The sequence below is a fragment of the Staurois parvus genome, unplaced genomic scaffold (assembly GCF_062004578.1).
Source record: "Staurois parvus isolate SC_StPar_1 unplaced genomic scaffold, SC_StPar_1.0 ptg000031l, whole genome shotgun sequence".
In the NCBI taxonomy this organism is placed as follows: Eukaryota; Metazoa; Chordata; class Amphibia; order Anura; family Ranidae; genus Staurois; species Staurois parvus.
Window position 1 is genome coordinate 5041710 of NW_028317827.1, and position 23571 is coordinate 5065280.

Genomic DNA, 23571 nt, shown 5'->3' on the forward strand with positions numbered 1-23571 from the left:
GAGGAGCTCAGCTATGAGGAAAGGTTAGAGGAACTGAATTTATTCTTAAGAAGAAATTAAGGGGGGATATGATCATCATGTATAAATACATCAGTGGTTCATATAGTGAACTCGGTATAGAGTTATTCACCCTGAGGTCATCACAGAGGACAAGGGGGCACTCTTTACGTCTGGAGGAAAAAATATTTAATCTCCAAATACGGAAAGGTTTCTTCACAGTGAGAGCTGTGAAAATGTGGAATAGACTCCCTCAAGAGTTGGTTCTGTCCAGCTCAGTGGATTGCTTTAAAAAAAGTCCTGGATTCTTTCTTAGATACACAGAATATAACAATTATAGGTAAAGTTGATCCAGGGAATATCCGATTGCCTCTCAGGGGATCAGGCAGGAATTTGTTTCCCTACAGGAGCACATTGGATCATGCTTTGCTGGGTTTTTTGCTTCCTCTGGATCAACTGTAGGCGTAGCATTATAACTTTATTTTTTTTTTTTTTTAATGGTTGAACTGGATGGACTTTTGTCTTTTTTCAGCCATACTAACTATGTAACTATGTGTGCTGTGTACAAAACCACTGCACAGAGCAGGTAAGTATGACATGTCTGTTATTTAAAAAAATAAAAAAGGAACCTTTAGTATCACTTCAAAGGTGGTTTTTCTTTTTTTTTTTTGCATAGGTATTCCAAAATCTAACTAACGGAACACAACTGACATTTGTGTCTGTGCTTTGAGAAGTCTGCTGTCAGCTGCTCCGACAAGTTGATAATAAAATACCTATTTTAAATCTTCTTAAATGTCCTTTTACCCCAACAAATAACAAGGCACAACTGCACAGCAAACAAGATGCTTATTCAGTGTTTGTTGAGCCTTATGACAGATCACTGGGCAGTGTGCTGGGCAGCTGCAGCCCTCAGACAGCCTCGTTTTTCACTTTTACCGAAATCTTGCCTCTTGTGCAACAAAACAAACAACAAGTCAACTCTGACACTGCTGTGGGAATTATTATTTCGGCATGTCAGTAGGGCAAAAGGCCTAATCCCGTTTATACAAAACACAGAGGAATAAGTTATCTGACCGCTGACTTCTAGCAAGAGGACGGTGCCAGACAGAGTGCAAATAAGCAAGCTATGGAAAAATGAAGATTTAAAGCTGAACCTCAGTCTCCTCCCTGGAAATGATATATTTGTAGCACTACCGCCTTAGGAGTCACTGACTTTTTGCATTCCCCTAAAGCTCTGCACAGCCAGGCAACACGCATTTTCTTCCATAATTTGCACTCAGAGTCAGCAAACAGTCTTTCAGCTTAGTTTTGTTTTTTAAGGGGTTTAGAACTCAGATGGGGTTGAGGGGTGTATGGGATGCCCAGGGAGGACAACTTAGAGCAACTATGTACAAAAAATGTGGACAAAAAAAGTCTCTCCTCTAAGAGCGTTCAAAAGCTCTTTGGTGTACCACCTATGACCCCTAGATGAAACCTCCTCTTAAACCAAGCTACCTGAGGGTATCCCTGGCCAAGGGGGCCAAGAAGCTGCCAATTTGAAACAGGCAATCCTGGATGAGAAGCTGGTTGGGCTTTCCACGTGACTGTCCTCTCCCTTATCTGGCCCAGGGGGTGTAAGAGTACTTACACTGTCCTTCCTGTCAGCTTGGTGGGTTGGTGACTGCCCTTTCGCTGGACTGGCTCCTTCCCTGCTGCTCGGGATGTCCCTCTTAGAAGATGTTGGTGCAGTGGAGATCCTCTTTTCTAGCACCCTGCCTGTAGGTAGGCCCCCTCCCAGGCTCCACACTCCATCTTCCACCCGACACTCATTAACTTCCTCTCCTGGCTCTGTCATACTTAAGGGTTGTGTTGGTCATTATGCCCAGCCTCCTGCCAGGGGATTGGCCACGGTCCCTCAAGTATGAAGATCCAAGCTTCCTCCCCTCCCCAACAACCCAGCTTATCTGGCTAACCTGGAGGGTGTTAGATATGGTTGAGGTTTTATTCCTCTCCTGGCTCTGTCATACTTAAGAGTTGCATTGGTCATCATGCCCAGCCTCCTGCCAGGGGATTGGCCAAGGTCCCTCAAGTATGCAGATCCGAGCTTCCTCACTACCTCCAGAAAGCTCTCAGGTTTCTGGAGAGGTGGGAGGGCTCCAGAAGCTCTGATCTTCAGAACATCCCTAGCTTATCCTGAGGTGAACTCCTTCCTCACTCACAGGATGACTCATCCCAGGCTGCTACTCAGCTCCTTTTTAAAAAAAACAAATACAACAACCCAGCTTATCTGGCTAACATGGAGGGTGTTACATATTGTTGAGGTTTTATTCCTTGTAATTAGGAAAAATATTATTCTATGTAGCAAATATTCTTTATACATCTGTCATTCTGCAGTGTCTGTTGCACATCACATGATTGAAGAAAAGGATTATATCATAGTGGAGTTACACCACTGACATGGTAGAATTGGGAAAGGAAAAACTAAGTTTGTTTTTAACCCCTTGCCACCGCCTCCTGGCAAGCCCTTTAAGTGGGTGCTAATGCCAGAAACTGACTTCCCGATCACCTGATTGCTGTGACTGGCTGTCACAGCAGTTACATGAACACCAGCCTGTCCGGCTGGCTCCCAAATGCAAACATTGACCAGGAGCTGCTGGTGACACTTGCTCAGTGTGCTGTCATCACAGACCCTCTGAGCTGCACGGGCATATATGTGCAGCAGTTGGGCCCAACCGCCATGCTGCCACATACAGTATATTTGTTACAGTGATGGGAAGACATCAGAGTAATATTAAACCCAAAGCCAAACATGTAATATGCTGCAGTGTCATGGTCACGGGTCAGGCTTGGAGACCAGTAGCTGTAGCAGTAGAGAGGCTCCCACCGACCATCTGGAAAATTAAACAAGTAGGTCACCTTGGCTGATGACATGGGCTCACCTGAGGTGCGAGGTGTAAGCACTAGATAGTATTCAAATAGGAAGAAGGGTTTGCCGCACACCAGAGGAATGGTGGTTATGACTAAGAACGTGATCATGTGAAACGCGTTAACAGCTATGCCTATGTCCTGGTGCTTTTTGTGTCCTATGGATCAATAAATCTTATGCACGTTTTTCATGATTCCACTGGTGTTTGGCCAACCCTTCATCCTATTTGCATGTTATGTCATGGCGAGCCAGGGTCTGCACCTGTTTTGGTTTGATGTTGATCATTTACCTGAGCAGTGTTTCCTTTGACCATTGGGCTAACTAGTATTCACCAGAGCTCCTAATGGTGGAGAAAGGTTTTGCTGCTTGTTAGTACCAGGTTGCTGTCCTCAGGATTGCTCTACCAGGAGGTGAGCTTCACAGAACAGCTGTATTTATACTGAGATTAAAGTACACCCAGGTAGACTCTATTTACTAATTAGGTGACTTCTGAAGGCAATTGGTTCCACTAGATTTTAGTTAGGGGTATCAGAGTAAAGGGGGCTGAATACAAATGCACACCACAGTTTTCAGATATTTATTTGTAAAACATTTTGAAAACCATTTGTCATTTTCCTTCCACTTTACAATTCTGTGCCACTTGATGTTGGTCTATCACATAAACTCCCAATAAAATACATTTACGTTTTTGGTTGTAACATGAAAAATTAGGAAAATATCAAGGGGTGTGAATACTTTTTCAAATCACTGTACATCTGCAGACATACTGGCTGGATCACCAGGTGAAAATAAAAGAAAGAAGCAAGAAAAAGAATGCAGCCATCACATCTAAAAATTGGTAAGCTGTAATATAGTCAATGTTTGCGTTTGGGTTTAATACTGCAACACGATGGAGAACGCTTATTTTTATTTGCTGATATTTTACAACAAACTGAAAATTCGATTTTCAAATAAAAGGATTCATCTGTTCACTGCAGTAAAATGTAGGCTGTGTTAGAGAGAAACTCTACAATAGTTGAAAGTGCATATAGCATCAGATATGTTTTGCAGGTCAACTGCATGCATGCAAATAATTATGTAAGTGTATCATCATTTATGGGTGTTCATTACCTTCGAGAGATCACAGTACTTCCCCTGACACTGCCTTCTTCTGATTTTCTCATCGAAAGGAAATCCTCCAGGGTCACCATCTAGTTCCCTGAATGAGATGCTGACTCAGAGATGACACAGTCATGTAAATCCTAATGCCTGTGCAGTTTCTTACATTGTTCATAAATGTCTGACACAAATCAGCCCCTGCCTCTCACCCTGTGACTTGCTACAGTGTTACAGTCTAATCACTGGGGGAGGAGACTGAGGAAACGCTTCCTCCTTCCAGCAGACTGATGACATAATCTCAGTCCTAGGCCTCATTCACATACAGATTTTCATGCGGATCTGATCGGAAGCTCAATGTTAGTCTATTTGCAGCTGGATGTAAAGGAATGCAAGCATCCATTTACATTAGATTATCTAAGCAGAGGGGCTAAGCAGAGTCCCTGGACTGAAGCTTGAGGACTGCTTTTAATAATAAAAGGTGGAGCTTTTCTGAAAAATTATACTGTTGTTGTATATTATGGCATTCCAGGAATTTATTTTTGTAGACTATTCAGGACCCCAAAATATAACGGTATTATATGGCAGCTTACCAATCCTTAGATGTGGTGGTTGCATTAGTTTGAGTTTTTTTAGTCTTTTTTCCTTTATTTACACCTGTTATTCTGCCAGTAAGTCTGTTATTTTTCAACTTTTTGTTACAGACCAAGCTGTCCAGCAAATGTACCAGGTAGAGTGTTGAGACAACCCATTTACCACTAACGGGGGTGCTTACAACGTTCAACTATAATTCATTTGTGTGAAACATTTATCCCAAAAGGAAAAAAAATGTTGCTCTAACTGCTTAAAAAGTGTTAGCTGGAGTTCCGCCTGAAAACGGAGTTCCAGTCGCACTGTGAAAAAATAAAAGTCATCAGCTACAAAAACTGTAGCTGCTGACTTTAAAAAAAACAGCCACTCACCTGCCCATGATCCCGCGGTGTCCTCCCGTTTCACCGGCCGTCCTATGTCCCAGGCGCCGGCATCTTCACTGTGGGCACCTGGCTGTGACAGCTTGCGGCTTCACAGCCGGGTGCCCACTGCACATGCACGAGTAGCGCTGCACTTCCTGAATGGCCCCGTAGTCTTCTGGGACCTGTCACATGTCCCAGAAGACTACGGAGAGAGGGAGGGAAGACAACTTCTGCTTCCGATCGCCTAGGTGATCGCAGCGGAAGTGGGAGCAGGTACCTGTCAATTTCGGGTACCTGCTCCCCAAAGGTGCCAATCCTTAATGGGGAGCGGGGACCAGTTTTTAAAGCAGAACTTCCCCTTTTGGGTGGAGCTCCGCTTTAATTTGTCTGGTCCATCTAAATCTGCAAGTACATTTAACACTACCCTCTCCCCACATTAACAATGCTACTGTCTAAAGGTGTCTCCATTGCTCCTCCATTCAAGAATCCTTACAATTTTGATAAGTGCATCCTATTCTTGTTCTCTTTAAAGCTGAATTCCAGGTATGGAATTTTCACTTGGTTGTATTAGTCCAGCTTGGACCAATGTAAGTATATATATGCTATACCTGTGGGATCCCTGGGGAAGCTGGAAATCACTGTAGCAGTCACCGCTATTCCAGTGATCGCCTTGCCACTGTTTCCTGGGTCCCGTGCTGAGTGAATGCCCTGCTGCATAGTGAACAGAGGGGTCACTTAGTTGGCATGGGCACCATTCACACAATACCTTGCATTTTTATCACTGAATGCAAACTGTTCTCTGATTGGACAAGGTGGAGACCATGACCTCCCTGCCCCTTCTCTCCACCATGTCCATGCACAGGACCCAGAAGCTAGTGGAGATCATTGTAGTAGTGTTGACTTCTACAGTGATTTCGAACTTCCACAGGGATCCCACAGGTATGGAATTTACAGTTTGTATTTATATTGTTCCAAGCTGGACTAATGCAACTATGCAAAAATATCCATACCTGGAATTCATCTTTAACACATGTTTCTTCACTAGATCTAAACCCTAACCGGCTGGCATTCAGTTTGCTAAGGCTCTGTGAATCAGAACAATTGCCATGCTTTTTATTTTTATAAAATAACGTTTTAATTTTTTTTATCTCTTTTTATATTTCAGCACTGAGATGAGATTATTATGACACAAATCAAGAATACACATATAAGTATAGAATGGTCAAGATAAACAGATGTGCTCGCTGTTATCTTACATCCTTTAGATTGTAAGCTCCACGAGTAGGGCCCCACACATTCCTTCTGTACTGAAATGTATTGTAATTGTACTTTCTCCCTTATATTGTAAAGCGCTGCGCAAACTGTTGGCGCTATATAAATCCTGTATAATAATAATATTTGGAGGCGATGGACAACCTCTGTGCCATTTTCCATTTACTAGCAAAATATGGGACTAAGAGCTTGCAGGATCTTGAAAGGGATAAAGTACGGGGAAATGTGCTACATATATTGTTTTTCTTATTTTTCCATGACATACACTTTTAATGGTTACTATATGGAAAGTTTCAAGGCGTTATAATCCTTCATACCTGCACCTAGTATTTTTCACCTGCATAAGATGCGCATTGATCATGAAGTTTCAAGGTGCCATTTGTTGCCCAGCATATAGTACAGAAAATCTTCACATTCCGATGTCTGCAATTTCTGGTTGGATTCATGCATGACCTCTGTCTGTAGACTAAGAACTGACACTTTCTTTGAAGAAACTACATATCCCACAATCCCTGAATCTCTCAGTCTTGCACTGGTACAAGTGAAAACTGCATAGTAATTAGATCTGACACAGACACAAGCAGACAGAGCAATAAGGAAAAGAGATGTGTTTGTTCATATTAGTATCCCCACATTTGTGATGCAACACAGAGGAAATGGAAAGGCATTGACTGCATTGACCCGGAAAAAGAAGTTGCCTGTCCCTTTAACAAATACAGATAAGCTGGTTGGAGAAATACATGGACAAAAGGGACTTGATCAGTCACAACACTACAAACTTCAGCCACACCTTGTGAGCCCATCATTACAATGTAGGGCAAACAAACGCAGGGAACATACTGTGACTACTGTACACTAATACCTATTTAAAACAACAAAAACCTTTGAAAGTATATGATGCCTTTACATTTTTTGATGGCATGGAAGAAAACCTAGGAGACAGTTGTCACCTCATAACAGGAAATGCCTGAATGAAGACATTCATGGCAGGATCATCAGATATTCTTTTAATGAAAAGTGATATTTCAAAGCATTGAATACAACTATTGAAATGACATTAATATGTTAAAGCTTATGTGAGATTGAATGAATAAGATATTCACTTATTACACATTATAATGTATGAACTGATGACATCTTACTGATACTATAACAACTCCTACCAATCACAGTGTAGCCCGTAAAGTCCATATGGAACCAGAGCTGACATACCTGGAGGTAATCGGAGTGTAATGTTATTACAGAAGTCAGAGTGGCAGCACTCCGTCCTAGTAATGTTGTTCGAGCTGTGACAGTACACCTGAGCTTTTAGCTCCAGAATAGAGATACAAGACTTGAATACTTCCTCCTTGCCATTGGTGAGCATCACCGACGTCAAGCAGGCCCCTTCTGTCTGGCAGGTGTAGTTGGTGGTTTCGCACATCAGACACACACATTCCAGACCTAGAATAAAAAGAGAAAGTGTAAGAAAACACAATATTCACCCAGATGTCATACTAATCTCAAACATATTCTGCAGAATTAACTAAGCTTCCCATGCCATCATAAGGGCACAAGAAGCTGTCAGGAGTGGTGTGCCCCACATTAACAGAACGGATAGACCTGTTTCAGGTCTCTGTTTTACTGTACCACTCTGTCCACTCCATTTTTTTTATTTATTACAGGTATTTATGTAGTGCCAAAAATTCACACACCGCTTTACCTACTGTATATTCACATCAGACCCTATCCTCAAAATGTTTACAATCTAAGGTCCCTATCTCACATGCAAACATACACTTACTAGGCTCTATCTAGACAGGAGGCAGTTAACCTACCAGCATGTCTTTGGTGTATGCAAAGAAAATACCCACAGAAAACTCATGCAAGCACAGGAAGAACATGCAAACTCTATGCAGATAGTGTCCAGACCACAATTCAAACCAGGGAACCCAGTGCTGCCCATGCACAAATTTGGGTCTGTTTATCTCTTTCTTCTTACATATGTTTTCTAAGGCCTTCCTGCAAGCAAAGTCACACATGAGCTGGTCATAGTCCTCATGCTCAATCAGTACCTGAGAAACAGGTCTTTTTTGGTAGAAGTAGGCATATACATGAACCCTTGCGTTGCCTAAGCTTTTCTGTTTATAGAAGAAGGAGAAGGGAGAGAAGTCAGCACAAGTGCATCTCCAGGGAAAAAAACAGCCATTAGATATGTATTTCAAACCTTTACAGACTATATTGATGAAGGTTTTCATTTTTCAGGGCATGAGTTAGCTCAGTGTTTCTCAACCAGGGTTCTGTGGAACCCCATGGTTCCCCATTAGGGTGTTAGCGGTTCCTAGAGAAATGAGCATTGGTAGACTGATCTCCCACCTACACTGACCATCAATGCAAGGGGTCAATTTTACACTAACCACCAATGTGCGGGGTCACATCTACACTGACCACCAAGGCAAGGGGACAATTTTACACTAAGCACCAATATAAGGGGTCACATCTACACTGAACATCAATGTTAGAAGACATCACATGTTTATTGCCTGCCTTTCTTTTCTGCAGTTGTTAGTTATTTAGAAAATATTACTGAAAATAATTATTAAATATGCTAGGTATGCCATATTACTTTCTTTAGCTTATTGATCACCTTACTGTCCATGAGTTATAGGTATAACTCTTTTTAACAAGGGTTTCCTGAGAAACTGAAAAAGTATTTTAAGTTCCTCAGGGTAAAAAGGTTGAGAATAGCTGGGTTAGCTAGTCATAGGCAATTTCACAGGACTTGTGTACAAAGTCATTTGACCACACTATATCTACATGTGTCAATTTACATTTCATGACAGTACAGTTGAAGGGTTTGGATTAAGGGTACTGAGATGCCCTCAAGTATAACAATGCTGGGGTTTGCTCCCAACAATGATACAAAGGAAAACAAAACTCAGATGGGTGGTCTAACACAGCCTTTCTCAACCAGGGTGCCCAGGCATCCTGGGGTGCCTTGAGGTTTCTTCAGGGGTACCTTGGTAAAATGTCTAAAAATTGCTCAAAACTTGTATACAAGCCAGCGGGTGGAACAAGCCTGCCATTTAGTTACACAAAGCCACAGGTTTTCATTGTGCACCATTACGACCTTCTAGACGCCTGCATCCTGAGAACCAACGACATCATCAGTTGATAAGGAGGATGTCGGCTACTTGCACAGCATCCTAGTTTGACCCTCCCCTGCCCCTCTCCATCAGTGCTGGGGTCACATTAGCTCAGTGATGGAGAAAAATTGAAGGAGAAGAGAAACACTGGAATACTACTCAGTACCAGTGTGCAAACGTGTATTTGCTTTGGAAAAATAAATCACCTCTAATGTCGGGTGTCCTACATGTGTGGATGTTGCTGCTATTACAATAGTTTTCCACATTTTAGAATGGAGTGCCTCAAGACTGTCCATAATTTTAAAGGGTGCCTTGACTGAAAAAAGTTTGGGAAACAATGGTCTAACATCCTCAATATTACTAAATAGGTCCAGTTGAAATAAAAGCGATTGTAAAAGTAGAAGGTTTTTTTACCTTCATACATTCTATGCATGAAGTTAAAAAAACTTTCTGTGTGCAGCAGCCCCCCAGCCCCCCTAATACTTACCTGATCCCCATCGTGATCCAATGATGTCCACGAGAGTCCAATGAGGACTCTCCCTCCTCATTGGAGAAAGCAGCAGGAGCCATTTAGCCAATGAGGAGAGAGAGGGAGTGGGGCTCTATATGTGAATAGACACGCAGAGCAGCAGCTCAGGAACAAGCCTGCTTGGGTGCCCCTACAGCCAGCTGCTTGCTGTGAGGCTACTCGACAGGAGGGAGGGACCAGGAGCGCTGACGGGGTAACTGAAAAGAAAAGGAAAACCACTGCACAGAGCAGATAAGTGTATCATGTTTATTTATTTTTTACAAACAAAATTTGACTTTAATATCACTTTAAAGTGTTATCGCTAAACATTTTTTTTTTTAGTTTTGGATAGAGTTGGGAAGGGTTAAACGCTGTCAAGTTTTCATAGCTGTCTCAGTCCCTACTGCCGAGACTCACTATTGTCACTGAGAAAGAAAGTGAAGGGGAAAAATTCTAAATTTTAGAGTTGTCCCTAGAACAATAAGTAAGGAGGATTCTTCCAATCTGACCAGAGAGAAATTGTCCTCACTTTGAGAGATTTCCACCAACTTCCTGTTGCGTCTCTGGAACAGGAAGTCAAGAGAAAATTTCATCATGGTAGCAGCAATTAAAAAATCCTGGCAGGTGTTTTAATCCTTCAGTACTCTATACATACACTCTTCATACACTTTAACCTCTTCCTGCCCAGCCCCAGCATCCCTGGGCTAGTACACCTAGAGGACAGGAAGGGCTGCATGATGACATGACCACTATGATTGGCTGTCACAGTGGTCACATGATCAGAAGCCAATCACACTGGCTCCTGACCATCATTAGAGACCGAGAGTTGTCTTTGACAACTCTCTGTACTTGGATCACACAGTGATGTGGACACATATGTGCAGCACGTGGGCATTAACCACATGACCCCCCCCCCTTCCTGACCAGGCCATTTTTTGTTATACAGTGCTGCGTTACTTTAACTGTCATGCAACACTGTACATAAATAAAATTCATGACATTCTTCCCCACAAATAGAGGTGGCATTTGACCACCTCTGCATTTTTTACTTTTTTGCATTATAACCAAAAAAAGACTGACAATTTTGAAAAAAAAAAACATATTTATTTTCTGCTATAAAACATTCAATAAAAAAATTTTAAAAAATCAAATGTCTTCATAAATTTAGGCCAACATGTATTCTGCTACATATTTTTGATAAAAAAAAACAATAAGGGTATATTGATTAGTTTGTGAAAAAAGTATACCGTCTACAAACTAAGGGACATATACTGGAATTTGTAAAAAAAATGTTTTAATACTAGTAAAGGGGGATATCAGCGACTTATAGCAGAACTGCGATATTGTGGTGGACATTTTTACACTAACTGACACTTTGTGGGAACCAGTGACACTAATACAGTGATCAGTGCTAAACATATGCATTGACACTATACTAATAACACTGGCTTGAAGGGGTTAAACATCTAGGGTGGTCAAAGGGTTAACTATATGCCTAGCTATGTGCTTGGTGTACACTAGGTGGTGCCTTTACTAGGGGACGTAAAGGATCATGTTCCCAGCTTCACCCCCCCAACTGTCAGAACAGAGCTCTGCCTTGTTTACATAGGCAGAGCTCTGTTCTGTGTATTGCCCATTGATTGGTGGGTGCTCACCGGCACTCGCAGATGGGCTTCTGCTGTGCGCACACCCCCTATGGCGGAAGTTCAAAATCACATATATATGTGATTTTGCCCAGGAGGTTCACCCTGTAGCAGTAAAACTGCTATAGGTCAGACCTTAAGTGGTTATAGACCACCATCTTTGCACATACAGTATGTGTTACATGGGTGGCAAGAGGTTAACTAACCATTTGCAGTGCTACCCCCACAGGAGCCACTTAGTAGATTGGGGTCTCTATTCTTCTGCCTTGACTCTGAGAACAACCTCAACCCTCTGGTGGATGGAGGCAAGGTAGTGGGAACCCTTTCAGTTGAAGCCTACTGGGAGCACAGACAGCACTGCAGGCCTGGCTACACATTATCATATGTCTAATCACTCATATTCTTTGGAAAACCAAGAAGACAGGGTCTGTATGTCTTCGCCACAGTAATAAGACTGCTAGTTGTTCCCGACAGGCCCCAGATGTGTACATTGTCAGATTTATTACACCTTCAGAAGACAGACAGCAGAAGACTGGGAGAAGACAAAAGGATTATTGGGAGTGAACCAAAGAACAATAAACATTCATACAATGACAAGCAAGCTTTATACCACCTGTACAGAAACGTCAACTGGACTATTTAATAATGGAGTGCAAGGCACAGCAAAGACCTACAAATTGTGCCATCACAATGCAGTGTGCTGCCAAATCTGTAAAAAGTGCTTTGTTTGGTTGTCCAGAGTTACTGAACCTTGTTTATCATTGGTGCTCTATATATGCTTCCATGCGGAGCAGCTCTAACCAATACCCTGGCATTCATCTTATGTAGTCACACTATATGACCAAAGGTTTGTGGACACTTGAGCATCATCACACTTATATGAGCTTGTTGGACATCTGAAGACTATAGGCATTAATATAGAGTCGGTTCCCAACTGCAGCTATATGGACAAACGTTGGTGAATACCTGACACCACACCTTTATGAGCTTTAAAGCCACCAGCAGTAAAATGGAACTAAACCCGCTGATCTTTTACAGCCAAGGAAGCTGCCATTTTAGCCTCTGTTTGATCTGCAATTGCCAGGGTGCTGCACATGTGATCAGTTATGACTCCAACCATTTGATGGCTTGACGTTTTGGTTCAGAGCACAAACAACTGTCAAGTAACAGTCATTATTTGCAGCACATCTTGAATGCAACTGCTTTAGGAAACAGATGAATAAATTCCCTCAAGAGTTGGTTCTGGCCAGCTCAGTGGATTGCTTCAAAAAAGGCCTGGATTATTTCTTAGATATACAGAATATAACTGGATACTAACATTTATAGGTAAAGTTGATCCAGGGAATATCCGATTGCCTCTTGGGGGATCAGGAAGGAAGTTTTTCCCTGCAGGAGCAAACTGGATCATGCTTTGCTGGATTTTTTTTTGCCTTCCTCTGGATCAACTGTGGGTGTAGGATTATAACTTTTTTTTTTTTTAATGGTTGAACTAGATGGATTTTTGTCTTTTTTCAGCCAGACTAACTATGTAACTATGAATCAATGGGTTTGGTTACGCTGTAAAGTGGAACTAAATTCTGATACTAAAAAAACGGTGAGCAGGCAGGTTTTTTTATTTCAGAAAATACTTGCAATGTCTCCACTGCAATAAAATAAACTTACCTGCCTGCTCACAGTCTTCTGTAGAATGTACCCCTAGCTGCACATGCGCAGCTCAGTTTACATTTTGGCACAGTGGGCTCCATTCACTAAATCATATATTTTGCAGTATTTGGGTGACACATGACACATTTATCCCAAATATCACATGCGATAATGAAAATGTTGATTCACTATCCCTTAATTCGATATTTACCTCAAAAAATAAAAATGCTTGCTAAATACTGTACAAAGTAGCATTAAAATCAATTCACTAAAGGAAATAAATAAATGTGTGTGTTAAATACTGTAAGTAGTGGTCCAGGTATGAGATAGTTAAAGAATGTGTTTCATTTTAGCTGGTTGTTAAGGAGTCAGACACTGCAGGCATCCTTAACAACCAGTGAATAGCTGATTGTTAAGGAGCCGGCACCCACCGCATCCTAAACAGCTGTTACTCATTTGCTGTCAATGGGATGCCAGCCCTCTAGTTTATTTAGCAGCAGGAAGGTGGCGGAGCTGTCATTCAGTGGGAGCCAAGTATTAGGTGCAGATCAGGTTCTTTTTTTTTTTTTTTGGTGCGGGTTGGCAGTTGGCGATCATAGTGATTGATGATGGATTTACTTCTGGGGACATATTTTTTTTTTTGGGCTGGGGTTGGCATTTTTGATAAAGAACTTGTCAATAATGATAATAATAAAGGAGGCTTCCAGATTCTGATAAGTCACCCCTCGCACCTCCACAACCACAGAGCCAGGGTTGTGGGGAAGAGGCCCTTGTCCTCATCAACATACTATTTCACTCGCTTTTAAAGACGCTGGTGGCCACCGGTGTTAAATATTGCCACTTTGTATTGCTAAAATATTGTATCACTTCAAGAAATAGCACATGTGGTATTTTATTTATGTTTTTTAGTAAATTGTGAAAACATTTTTGAAAAACACTATGAGGTACTTTACCTCTGATCTTAAAGTGGTAGATACCGATTCGTGAATGGAGTCTGTGTGCCTGGATCACTACACTCCTGTTTATGCACAGGGTGACATTATCCCATATTAGCCAATCAAGATGGCTTAAGACTAGCACCCAGAAGAAGCCAGGGAGAAGATGGATGGCAGAGGACCTTGTGGACATTGGACAGTTGATGTAAATGTATGTATAGCAGAGTTTAGTTCCACTTTAACAAGGCGTTGCCCTCCATTCTACTTTTCCTACCAGAGCCCCCACTCTTCTCAGAAAGGCCAGTCACAAGATTTTGGGTTGTGTCTGTGGGAATTTGTGCCCAATTAGTCAAAAGAACATGTGTGAGGTCAGGTAATGATGTGGGATGAGAAGACCTGCTCACAGCAGGTCTTCATTCCATCCCAGAAGTGTTAGGAGATTTGAGGCTGGGGTTCTGTGCAGGCTACTCTAGTTCCTCAACAACAAACTCCATGTCTTTATGGATCTGAACTGAATAATTATGAGGGACATCCACATCCTTTTGACCATATAGTCTATCTTCCCTTCTGGCTGAATCCCATCATTTTAGAAGATTAACTCTCACTTCCTGCTGTGTCATACAGTCAGGAAATGAGGGTATATCACCCAAACAGGATTTTGGGATTTAAAGCGGAGCTCAACCCAAAAGGGGAAGTTCCGCTTTAATGCTTTGTTCCCCGCTCCCCGTTAAGGATTGGCACCTTTGGGGAGCGGGCACTTGAATTTGACAGGTACCCGCTCCCACTTCCGCTGCGATCACCTAGGCGATTGGAAGCAGACGTTGTCCTCCTACCCTCCCTCCCCATAGTCTTCTGGGACACGTGACAGGTACCAGAAGACTACAAGACCATTCACAAAGCGCAGTGCTACTTACACATGCGCAGTGGGCACCCGGTTGTGAAGCCGCAAGATGTCACAGCCGGATGTCCCCACTAAGGATGCTGGTGCCGAGAAGACAACCGGTGAAACCACCTGTGGTGAGGACACTGCTGGATCAAGGGACAGGTAAGTGTCTGTCAGCAGCTACAGTTTTTGTGGCTGCTGACTTTTATTTTTTTTATTCAACTGGAATTCCACTTTAAGCATTTTCTATTCTATCCAAAACTATAAAATACAAGGTTTGGATATGGACACAATAAAGTGGTTGTTAAGGCAGACATTTTTGCATTCTATGTATGAAGGTAAAAAAACCTTCTGCATGCAGCTTCCGCTGCAGCCTCACCCTATTCTTACCTGAGCCTGATTCAGTGATTTGCCCGAGAGCCAAGGCTCTCTCCCCTCTCTCACTCCTCATTGGCTAAAACAGCAGGAGCCATTGGAGGAGGGCGAGCCTGAGCAGTGCTCTATGAGTCTTGTGGGCACACCGGGCTGGCTCAGGATTAGAGCACACATGGGTGCCCCCAAAGCAAACAAATTGCTGTGGGGGCACTTGGTGGGAGTAGAGGCCAGGAACACCAGCAGGGGACCCGAAAAGTGGAGGATCAGGGCTGCTCTGTGCAAAACCACTTCACAGAGCAGGTAAGTATAACATGTTATTTTAAAGAAAAGAAATCTGAACATTTTGTATCACTTTAACAAAACAAAAATGAATTATATATCAGCTAATCACAAAAAATTTTTTATCCTTGTTGTCAGGTTACTTTTTGCCATAGGGACCTCAAAACTGAAGCTATGATGAATAATGCAGATACAAATCCCGAGACTTTTTCATGTGCAATAATTAGCAGGAGGGATAAAAATGATTATGTCTTACATTTAGGATTACTCAACAATAAAATGCCGGCAAATTCTCCATGTGAAGGCCAGCTATTAGATCTGAAAATTAAATATAATTGTGGCAAGCTGTCAGACTTCAGCGGCCCGTGCTTGCCAATTTTCCTGCCGCAATGTGTTTACAGCCTATACATTTACATACAAGGCTGATGGTATTGCTCTGTTATTACACTGCCTGTCACAGTAGTTGTGAAAGTTAATGTATCCGCACTGACGACTGATGTTGTTTATTGTGTAAGTTCACAAAGTCCAGAACTATAATGGGATAAAGTGTGGAGAGGGGTTAGAGGGTCTGTGATATCTTTATTTGGGTGCCTATCATGATATAACTGAATGCATGTGCTGTATTAGTATAAAGAAGTGTATTTTGTTTGTTTTTTTGTATTTTGGAGAAGTGCCAGCATCTAAATGATCACCATAAATACAGTAATACCTCGGTTTACAAACACCTTGGTTAACCTAATTTTCGGTTTATGAATGAAAATCCATTGAAAATAATGTTTCAGTTTACAAATTTTTTATGAATTTTTTTCTGTGTGTCGGTGCTGATTTTTAAATGCAATTGCCAGGTTTTTTTTTTCACAGAATTAGCTGTCACTTTCCCCAATGTTATGGAAACTGTTTCTTTTAACCACTTCCCGTCCGGCTGCTGTATATAAACGGCCGGACGGTGGCAGTGCAGGGACGGGTGGCCGTTTATAAATGGCCTCCCCGCACCCTGCTTGTGCGCGCTCCCTGGGAGCATGCAGCACCGTGATCTGGTGCCCGCTGTGTCCTCCGGACACAGTGGAACACCGATCGTCGGACAGGAGCTCTGTGCGAGGTCCAGATCATGTGATCACTGATTGGCCAATCAGTGATTACATGCAGAATAGTACGCAAGATGTCACTTGTGACATCATTGCTTACTACGTGTGAAATCTGTGAATGATCACAGAGGTCACATGGTACAAGGCTATTCACAACAGCCTTGTACCATGTGACAAGCTGTGACCAATCACAGCTCATACAGTTGTACTCAATGGCTGTAAGAATGCAGTTAGAGAGGAGAAATGATTGCTTTTACAGCCTTTATGGTTGTAAAAGCAATCAGTGATCAGTGACTTATAGTATGACAGTGTGGTGGGCAATCTGGCGCTAGCTGACACTGTGAGGTACACTAACTGACACTGCCATCAATAGTGTCAGCAGAAGGTGCGCGCATGCGCGATCCAGACCCGGAAGCAGACTCACAACGTTTGCTTTCTTGCCTGGCATGAGATGATGTCACTCTTGCACATGAGTTCAGTCATCCGGGCACACAAACACTTTGCCAGAATTTAAACTGAGCAAGTCAGGATTTTTATCAGTACCCACTGCCTCATCCACAGTCATTGTCTGGGGAAAGATGATGTCCCTTGCCCTGCTCCTTCCCCTCAAGCAGCCTCCTGGGGCACGTCGCATGTCCCAGGGGGCTGCAGGACCATTCACAGAGCACCGCACATGCTCACCCATGTGCAGTGGGGAGTTGGCTGTGGTTTCTCAGGAAGCCACAGCCAGCTCCCATATCCAAGATGGAGATGCCAAGCACCAGCAGCAGTAAGAAGTACCAGCTGCAGGAAGACATCCTTGGACTCTAGGCACTGGTTAACACCTGTGATGATGTGCATGTGCTGCGGTGTGTCATCAGGAGGGTGGCTGCAAAAACCAGGAAGAGATAGCCAGCCTCCCTGATGGGGAGGCACAGCGCATGCACAGTAGAGTATCCCATGGCCTACTGGGATGTGGGTATCCCAAGAATCTGTGGGCAATGAATACGCCTTTCTCAACTAGGTAAGAAACCGACAAGTGGGGGAAGGTTTCCCTGAATAAGGTATTAATAAAGAATAAAAAATGGGTAACATGTTTTGAAATGGCCAGTTGTAGCCATCAGAAGTCTAGGTGAAAATGCAAGAACACAATTTGCAGAGTGTTGTTACTCTACAAGATGTGCTTAAAATGGGCCTTCATGGCAGGATCAACAAGGGTAAAGTTTCAGTACCACAAGCGGTAACCCCGAGCTACACTCGGGTTTACCATGCGGCACTGCTCCGGAATCTGTTCTTCTCTTACCTTGTCCTGAGTTCCCGCGATGTCCCTCCTGCAGTGTCCCCTGTAATGTCCTCCGGCGGATGCCGGCATCTGTCTTCTGGGTCCCGTCCTCTGCGACGTTGGGACGTACGGGGACGGAATGGCGGGAAATTTGAAAACGACAAAAGGTGACATTCACTAAAATAACATAGTAAAACATTACTGTATCAAACCATTTCACATACATTTTGTCCCGAGTGCTTTGTCCTGTGCCCTGCCTGCATTTTTACCGTTCTTTCTGCCTGGAAACTGAGAAACGTCCATGGCATCCAAAAAGCGTCTCTTTAGGTCAAAATCGGTTTTAGACCAGCTAGAGAACAGCGATAATAAATTAGAACGACTTGCAGAATTGAGTGATAATGATTCGTGGGGAAATTCGTCATCAGACACTGAAAACGATTTTGCGACTTTGCTCAGTGATGTGCAAACTTGGCGCTATATTTCAAATTTCAGTGTTTTTGGTTTGATTATATTATTGAATTAAATTTATTATTATATTATTATTTTTATGATTATTTATTAAATTATAATTTATGATTTCGTGTTTCAAATTTTAGCATACCCGGGATGTTTACTAGACTCTTGTTCGGACAGATTTCAGTGAGTTATTCCTAAAAATTACAGGCCTACAATAAAAAAATACATATTTCCATGCAAAAAAATGTACCGCTTTGAGCACAGAAATATGGACATAATCATACCGCTAGGGAGGTTAAACAATCCAGAAAGCCAGACACTCAAATCCTCCTCCAGATCTCCAAAAGATCAGATAAGGATCTTCCAAACAATGGACCTTAATTAGGGTAGCTAAACCGCTCAGGACACGGCTTGGACTTGTAGTGGAAAACATGCAAAGAAAGAGCGCTCCACATAGTGTAAAACCATAATCACAACATTTATTTAAAGTATGGTTGCACTCACATGTAAGCAAACATCATTAGGCATTGATTGGCAAAAAAAATCCAAATTTTCCCGTTTCCAAAATGGCTGCCAGCCATTCGCACATGTGCAGTAACATGTGTGCATGGCTCCGTGAACCTAGGGTTAGTAAATATACTACAAAGTATATTACAAGAACATTCAGGTCTCAGGTATAAAGGCGTGGGATCTTGTACTTCTTAGCATCCAATCACTTTCCCTTCCATGCTTCCAGTGCATTATGCTCTATTCTGATTGGTTTCTCTGGGCAGTCGAGAACCAATTGGTCAGTATGGAAAAGTGACTGAAAAGCTTCATGACACGGTATACTTATGGCAGACTTTATTCTGGAAGGAGTACAGCAATAACTTTACAATGGAACTCCTTTGCTTAGACAATAGAGCATTATGATGACATATATGTACTTCATCATAGTCAAAGCAAAGAGGTAAATTCATTTCAATCATCACAGGTAAGTATGAAGTATATACATGTTCAAGCTTCTGTCCATAATCCCAAGCTGCAATTTAATTTACTTTGTCAAGACCTGCAAAATACGTGAAAGGATCACCAGAAGGATTACAGCTGCCAGAGTTGAAGGAAAAAACTAATCCAAAGACATTACGGATGAACAGGTACATCTAAGTATACAGCACATAGGGGCTTATGTATGATAGGAATACAATCAGGAACATTTCTTGTTGCTTACAACAACCAGTTTCCAGCTATCAAGTCTATAGTTTAAAGTTAAAAATGACACAAAACGCACATACAACACCACTTGAACCCCATAGTGACACTGAGAGCTGTGCATGGTGGCAGATAGAAACTGTCAGACATTAACCACTTGCCTACCGGGCACTTATACCCCCTTCCTTACCAGGCCAGTTTTCAGCTTTCAGCGCTGTTGCACTTTGAATGACAATTGCGTGGTCATGCAACACTGTACCCATATGAAATTTTTATAATTTTTTTCACACAAATAGAGCTTTCTTTTGGTGGTTTTTACTCGCCGCTGGGTGTTTATAAACAAAAAAAAAGCAAAACATTTTAAAAAAGAAAAGTTTTTCTTTGTTTCTATTATAAAATTTTGCACACAGGTAATTTTTCTCTTTCACTGATGTGCGTTGAGGCTGCACTGATGGGCACTTATAGACGGCACTGATGGGGTGGCACGGATAGGCGGCAATGATGGGCAGCACTGATGGGTAGCACTGATAGGTGGCACTGATGAGCTGGCACTGACTGGAGGCACTACTGGGCACTGATGAGTGGCACTGACTGATGGCACTGACTGGCGGCACTGCTGGGCTGCACTGATGGGCACTGGTAGGTGGCACTGGTAGGCACTGATGGGCACAGGTGGGTGACACTGCTGGGCACTTGTGGGCGGCACTGCTGGGTACTTGTGGGTGGCACTGCTGGGCATCGATCATAAGTGCCCTGATGATCAGTGCCGATCACTCCTCTGACAACTGCCAGTTCTCGGCAGTACTTTCCTCACGCTGTGACAGCGTGAGGAAAGTGCAGCCGATAATCGGCAATTGCATTTCCCAGTGATCAGTATGCCATTGGACACGGCTGATCACATGGTAAAAGGCCGTTGTGATTGGCCTTTCACCACATCACGTGATCAGCTGTGTCCGTAGCACACAGTGATCACGGAGATCGCCGGGTGTGCGCCCCCCTGGGGCTTGCAAGAGAGCGCGTTCTGGGAGGACGTATATGACGTCCTCCCAGAACTGGCCGCAGCAGAGCAGCCGTCATTCGTCTATCTGCGGTCGGCAAGAGGTTAAAGAAGTACAAGACATAAATTCCACGTGCTGCCTATACAGCTTCCAGAAATGTATTTTAAAATAATTAAAAAAATGATAACAAGGTATATTTGGGGGGAAAAAAACTTAGCATAAGCTATGAAGTTCTATGTAGAGATAAGGAAAACGGGGGATTGGGGTGCCAGATTTTAAGAGATATTATCATTCAGTAGTACTATCACGTATTTTTTATTGGACACACAACGCATGTAGGAAAAGTTGGATAGATATAGAAAATACACTAAGACACGACACAATTAGATAGGATGGTGTGGTTATCACCGCAATATCGTAAGTCGGCAGAAAGCACAAGCACTTATACACATATTGTATTAATAAATTTAATAAAATTTGGGATACAGTTCACAAACAAATGGGGTGGAAATTTAACTCTATGATGATGCCTATAGTGGATACAAATTTCTTTCCACCTGGAAATGAAAGCACTGCGGGGAATTGGATAAGAAAGGGAGATGCACAATTAAAGGATATAATGAATGGGGAGGAGATTTGTTCCTTTCAGGAATTTAAAAATAAGAATGAGTTGTTTTTTAGATTTGATGAGTGGAAGTATTTTCCATTAAAGCATTTCGTGGGAAAGCTCCCTAGGCTCCTAAGGACAAAAGCTGAGTGGAACCCATTTGAACAATTACTGAGTACACGTAAGGACGGGAATCATGGGACTTCCCAAATTTATAAAATTCTCACAAGAATGATAGAAGGCGCTGCCCCTTTGTATAAGGAGAAATGGGAAAAGGAATTGGGAATATTATTAGATGAGAAAAAATATTATAGATTAGCACATGGGACTGTAAATATGAAGGTGGTGGAAATGAATTTTAAATGTTTAGCGAGGTGGTATATTACATCGAGTGTAGCACACAAGCAATATGGAGATAATTCACCTTTGTGTTGGCGTAGATGTGTTGAAAAATGCACAATGGCACATATTTGGTGGAGATGTCCTAAAATTCAGGAGTATTGGGAGGAAATAATCCACCAGATTCAGGAGATAACTGGGGTTAAAATTCCAAAAGACACAGGAGTCTGCTTACTTCATGGAACTGAGCTTACAGTGGAAAAATATAAAAACTCAGGGTTATTCTAACTCATAAATGCAGCAAAGGGACAGATACCCAACTTCTGGAGGGAACAAGAGGTACCGAAAATAAAGGATTGGATAGGACGGGTGGATTATATGTATAGAATGGAGGAACTTTATCATATGGATGAAGATAAAATGGAGAGGTTCCGTAAAAGGTGGGAAAAATGGGAAGAGTTTAGGAGATCAAATAAATTTGTTGAATTGAAGGATGTGTATTAGATTGTAAGATAGAAATTAGATAAAAAGGGGAGTTGGAAAGCCTGAGGATTCCTATGAGCTGTGAAGAACGTGGAGCTAGGAGAAAAAGGTGGTGGGGGGGAGGGAGTCGGGGGGTGGACGGAGGGGGGGAAGTAAAAATTGGGACTTTGTATTTGTATTTTGATACTTTGATGTAATGATATGATAGTTGATCATTAATGTATGAAATATGTTGAAATTTGAAAATTAATAAAATATTTAAAACAATAAAAATAAAGAAGTACTAGAATTTAAATAAAAACATGGACAGAGCTCCTAACAACAAGCAATTTAGATATTGTAATTTTCACTTTTTGTCATTTTCACTTTTAGCCAGCAGAGGGAGCTACCAGGTCTTTTTTAAATGTTTTCAGATTCTCCTTAAATGGTTAGTTCACTTTTCAGGAAAAAAACTAACATCCTACACCCTCTCCACTCCACCAGTCCCCGCTGTATCTAACTTGGTGGGTGATGAGTTCTCAATACCCAATGCAGCCAATGTAGCTGTCCGAGGGTTTGAAATCTCCACTCTTCTTCCCCATCTTTCTGTAGGACTTCCAGGATGGATCAGAACACTTCTGAATGGTCAGCACCAGTACGTTATGGCTTTGACCAACTGGAATCACTCTGATCAATCCAGAAAGCCCTAGAGAAAGAAGGGGAAGAAGAGCAGAGATTTCAAATCCCTGGACGTCACTGACAGCTCCTCACCCATGGAGGTAAGTGCACCAGGGCCAGAGTGGTTGGAAAAATGTAAGGTGTTAGTTCTGAAAATGTGAACTTACACTTCAAGGCTGAACGAGCATTTGAGTTGAGCTTTTGTCATTTTGCAGGCTTTATTTTTTAAGAAATTGACATTTTCTATTTTCTATTGTGAATGAAATATGGGTTAGTCATTGCATTCTGTTTTTAATGTAGATTTTATTCAGTCCCAACTTTTTGGGGATTTTGGTTGTACTTACAGTAGTACTGATGTGCCTTTAAATGTTTCCTATACCTTCCAACTTTGTGAGATAGAAAAGAGAAACACCTTTCAACCTAAAGTATGTTGGTTAAAAGACACCCACAGCTTCAATTATATGGTCATGAAGAATTACAAAAAATCTAAACCCAAAAACAAAAGTGTAACGTCTTACAGTTTACCAATTCTTAGATGTGGTTGGGGGAGAAGAGACTGAGGATATGCTTCCTCCAGGCTGCAGAAGACTGATGACATCATCTCAACCTAGGCAAAGCTTAATTCGTACCTGACTGTAGCTCAAGGAATACTTTTTACTAAAAAATGGTAAGGTCTCTTTTTTTAAACCAATACTGTGTATGCTGTATACAGCAGAGTAGCTTAGGGTTCAGTATTTCTGCCTTGCAGCAGTGGGGTCCTTGGTTTGAATTCCAATTCTGCATGTGCTTCAGTGGGTTTCCTCTGGGTACTCCAGTTTATTTCCACACTCCAAAGGCAACCTGTCTACATTAGCCCTAGTGTGTATGTGAAATAGGGAGC

At 42.1% G+C, this 23571-nt stretch overlaps 1 protein-coding gene across 1 annotated transcript in view; it reads right to left on the bottom strand.

Moving 5' to 3' along the window:
* The window catches only part of ACVR1C (activin A receptor type 1C), a 109577-nt gene that overhangs the window by 52320 nt on the left and 33686 nt on the right, over positions 1-23571 (bottom strand). Inside the window, exon 2 of the mRNA XM_089659726.1 lies at positions 7435-7665. Within this exon, the coding sequence (XP_089515852.1) occupies positions 7435-7665 (231 nt within the window). The remainder of the gene's footprint in view (positions 1-7434; positions 7666-23571) is intronic.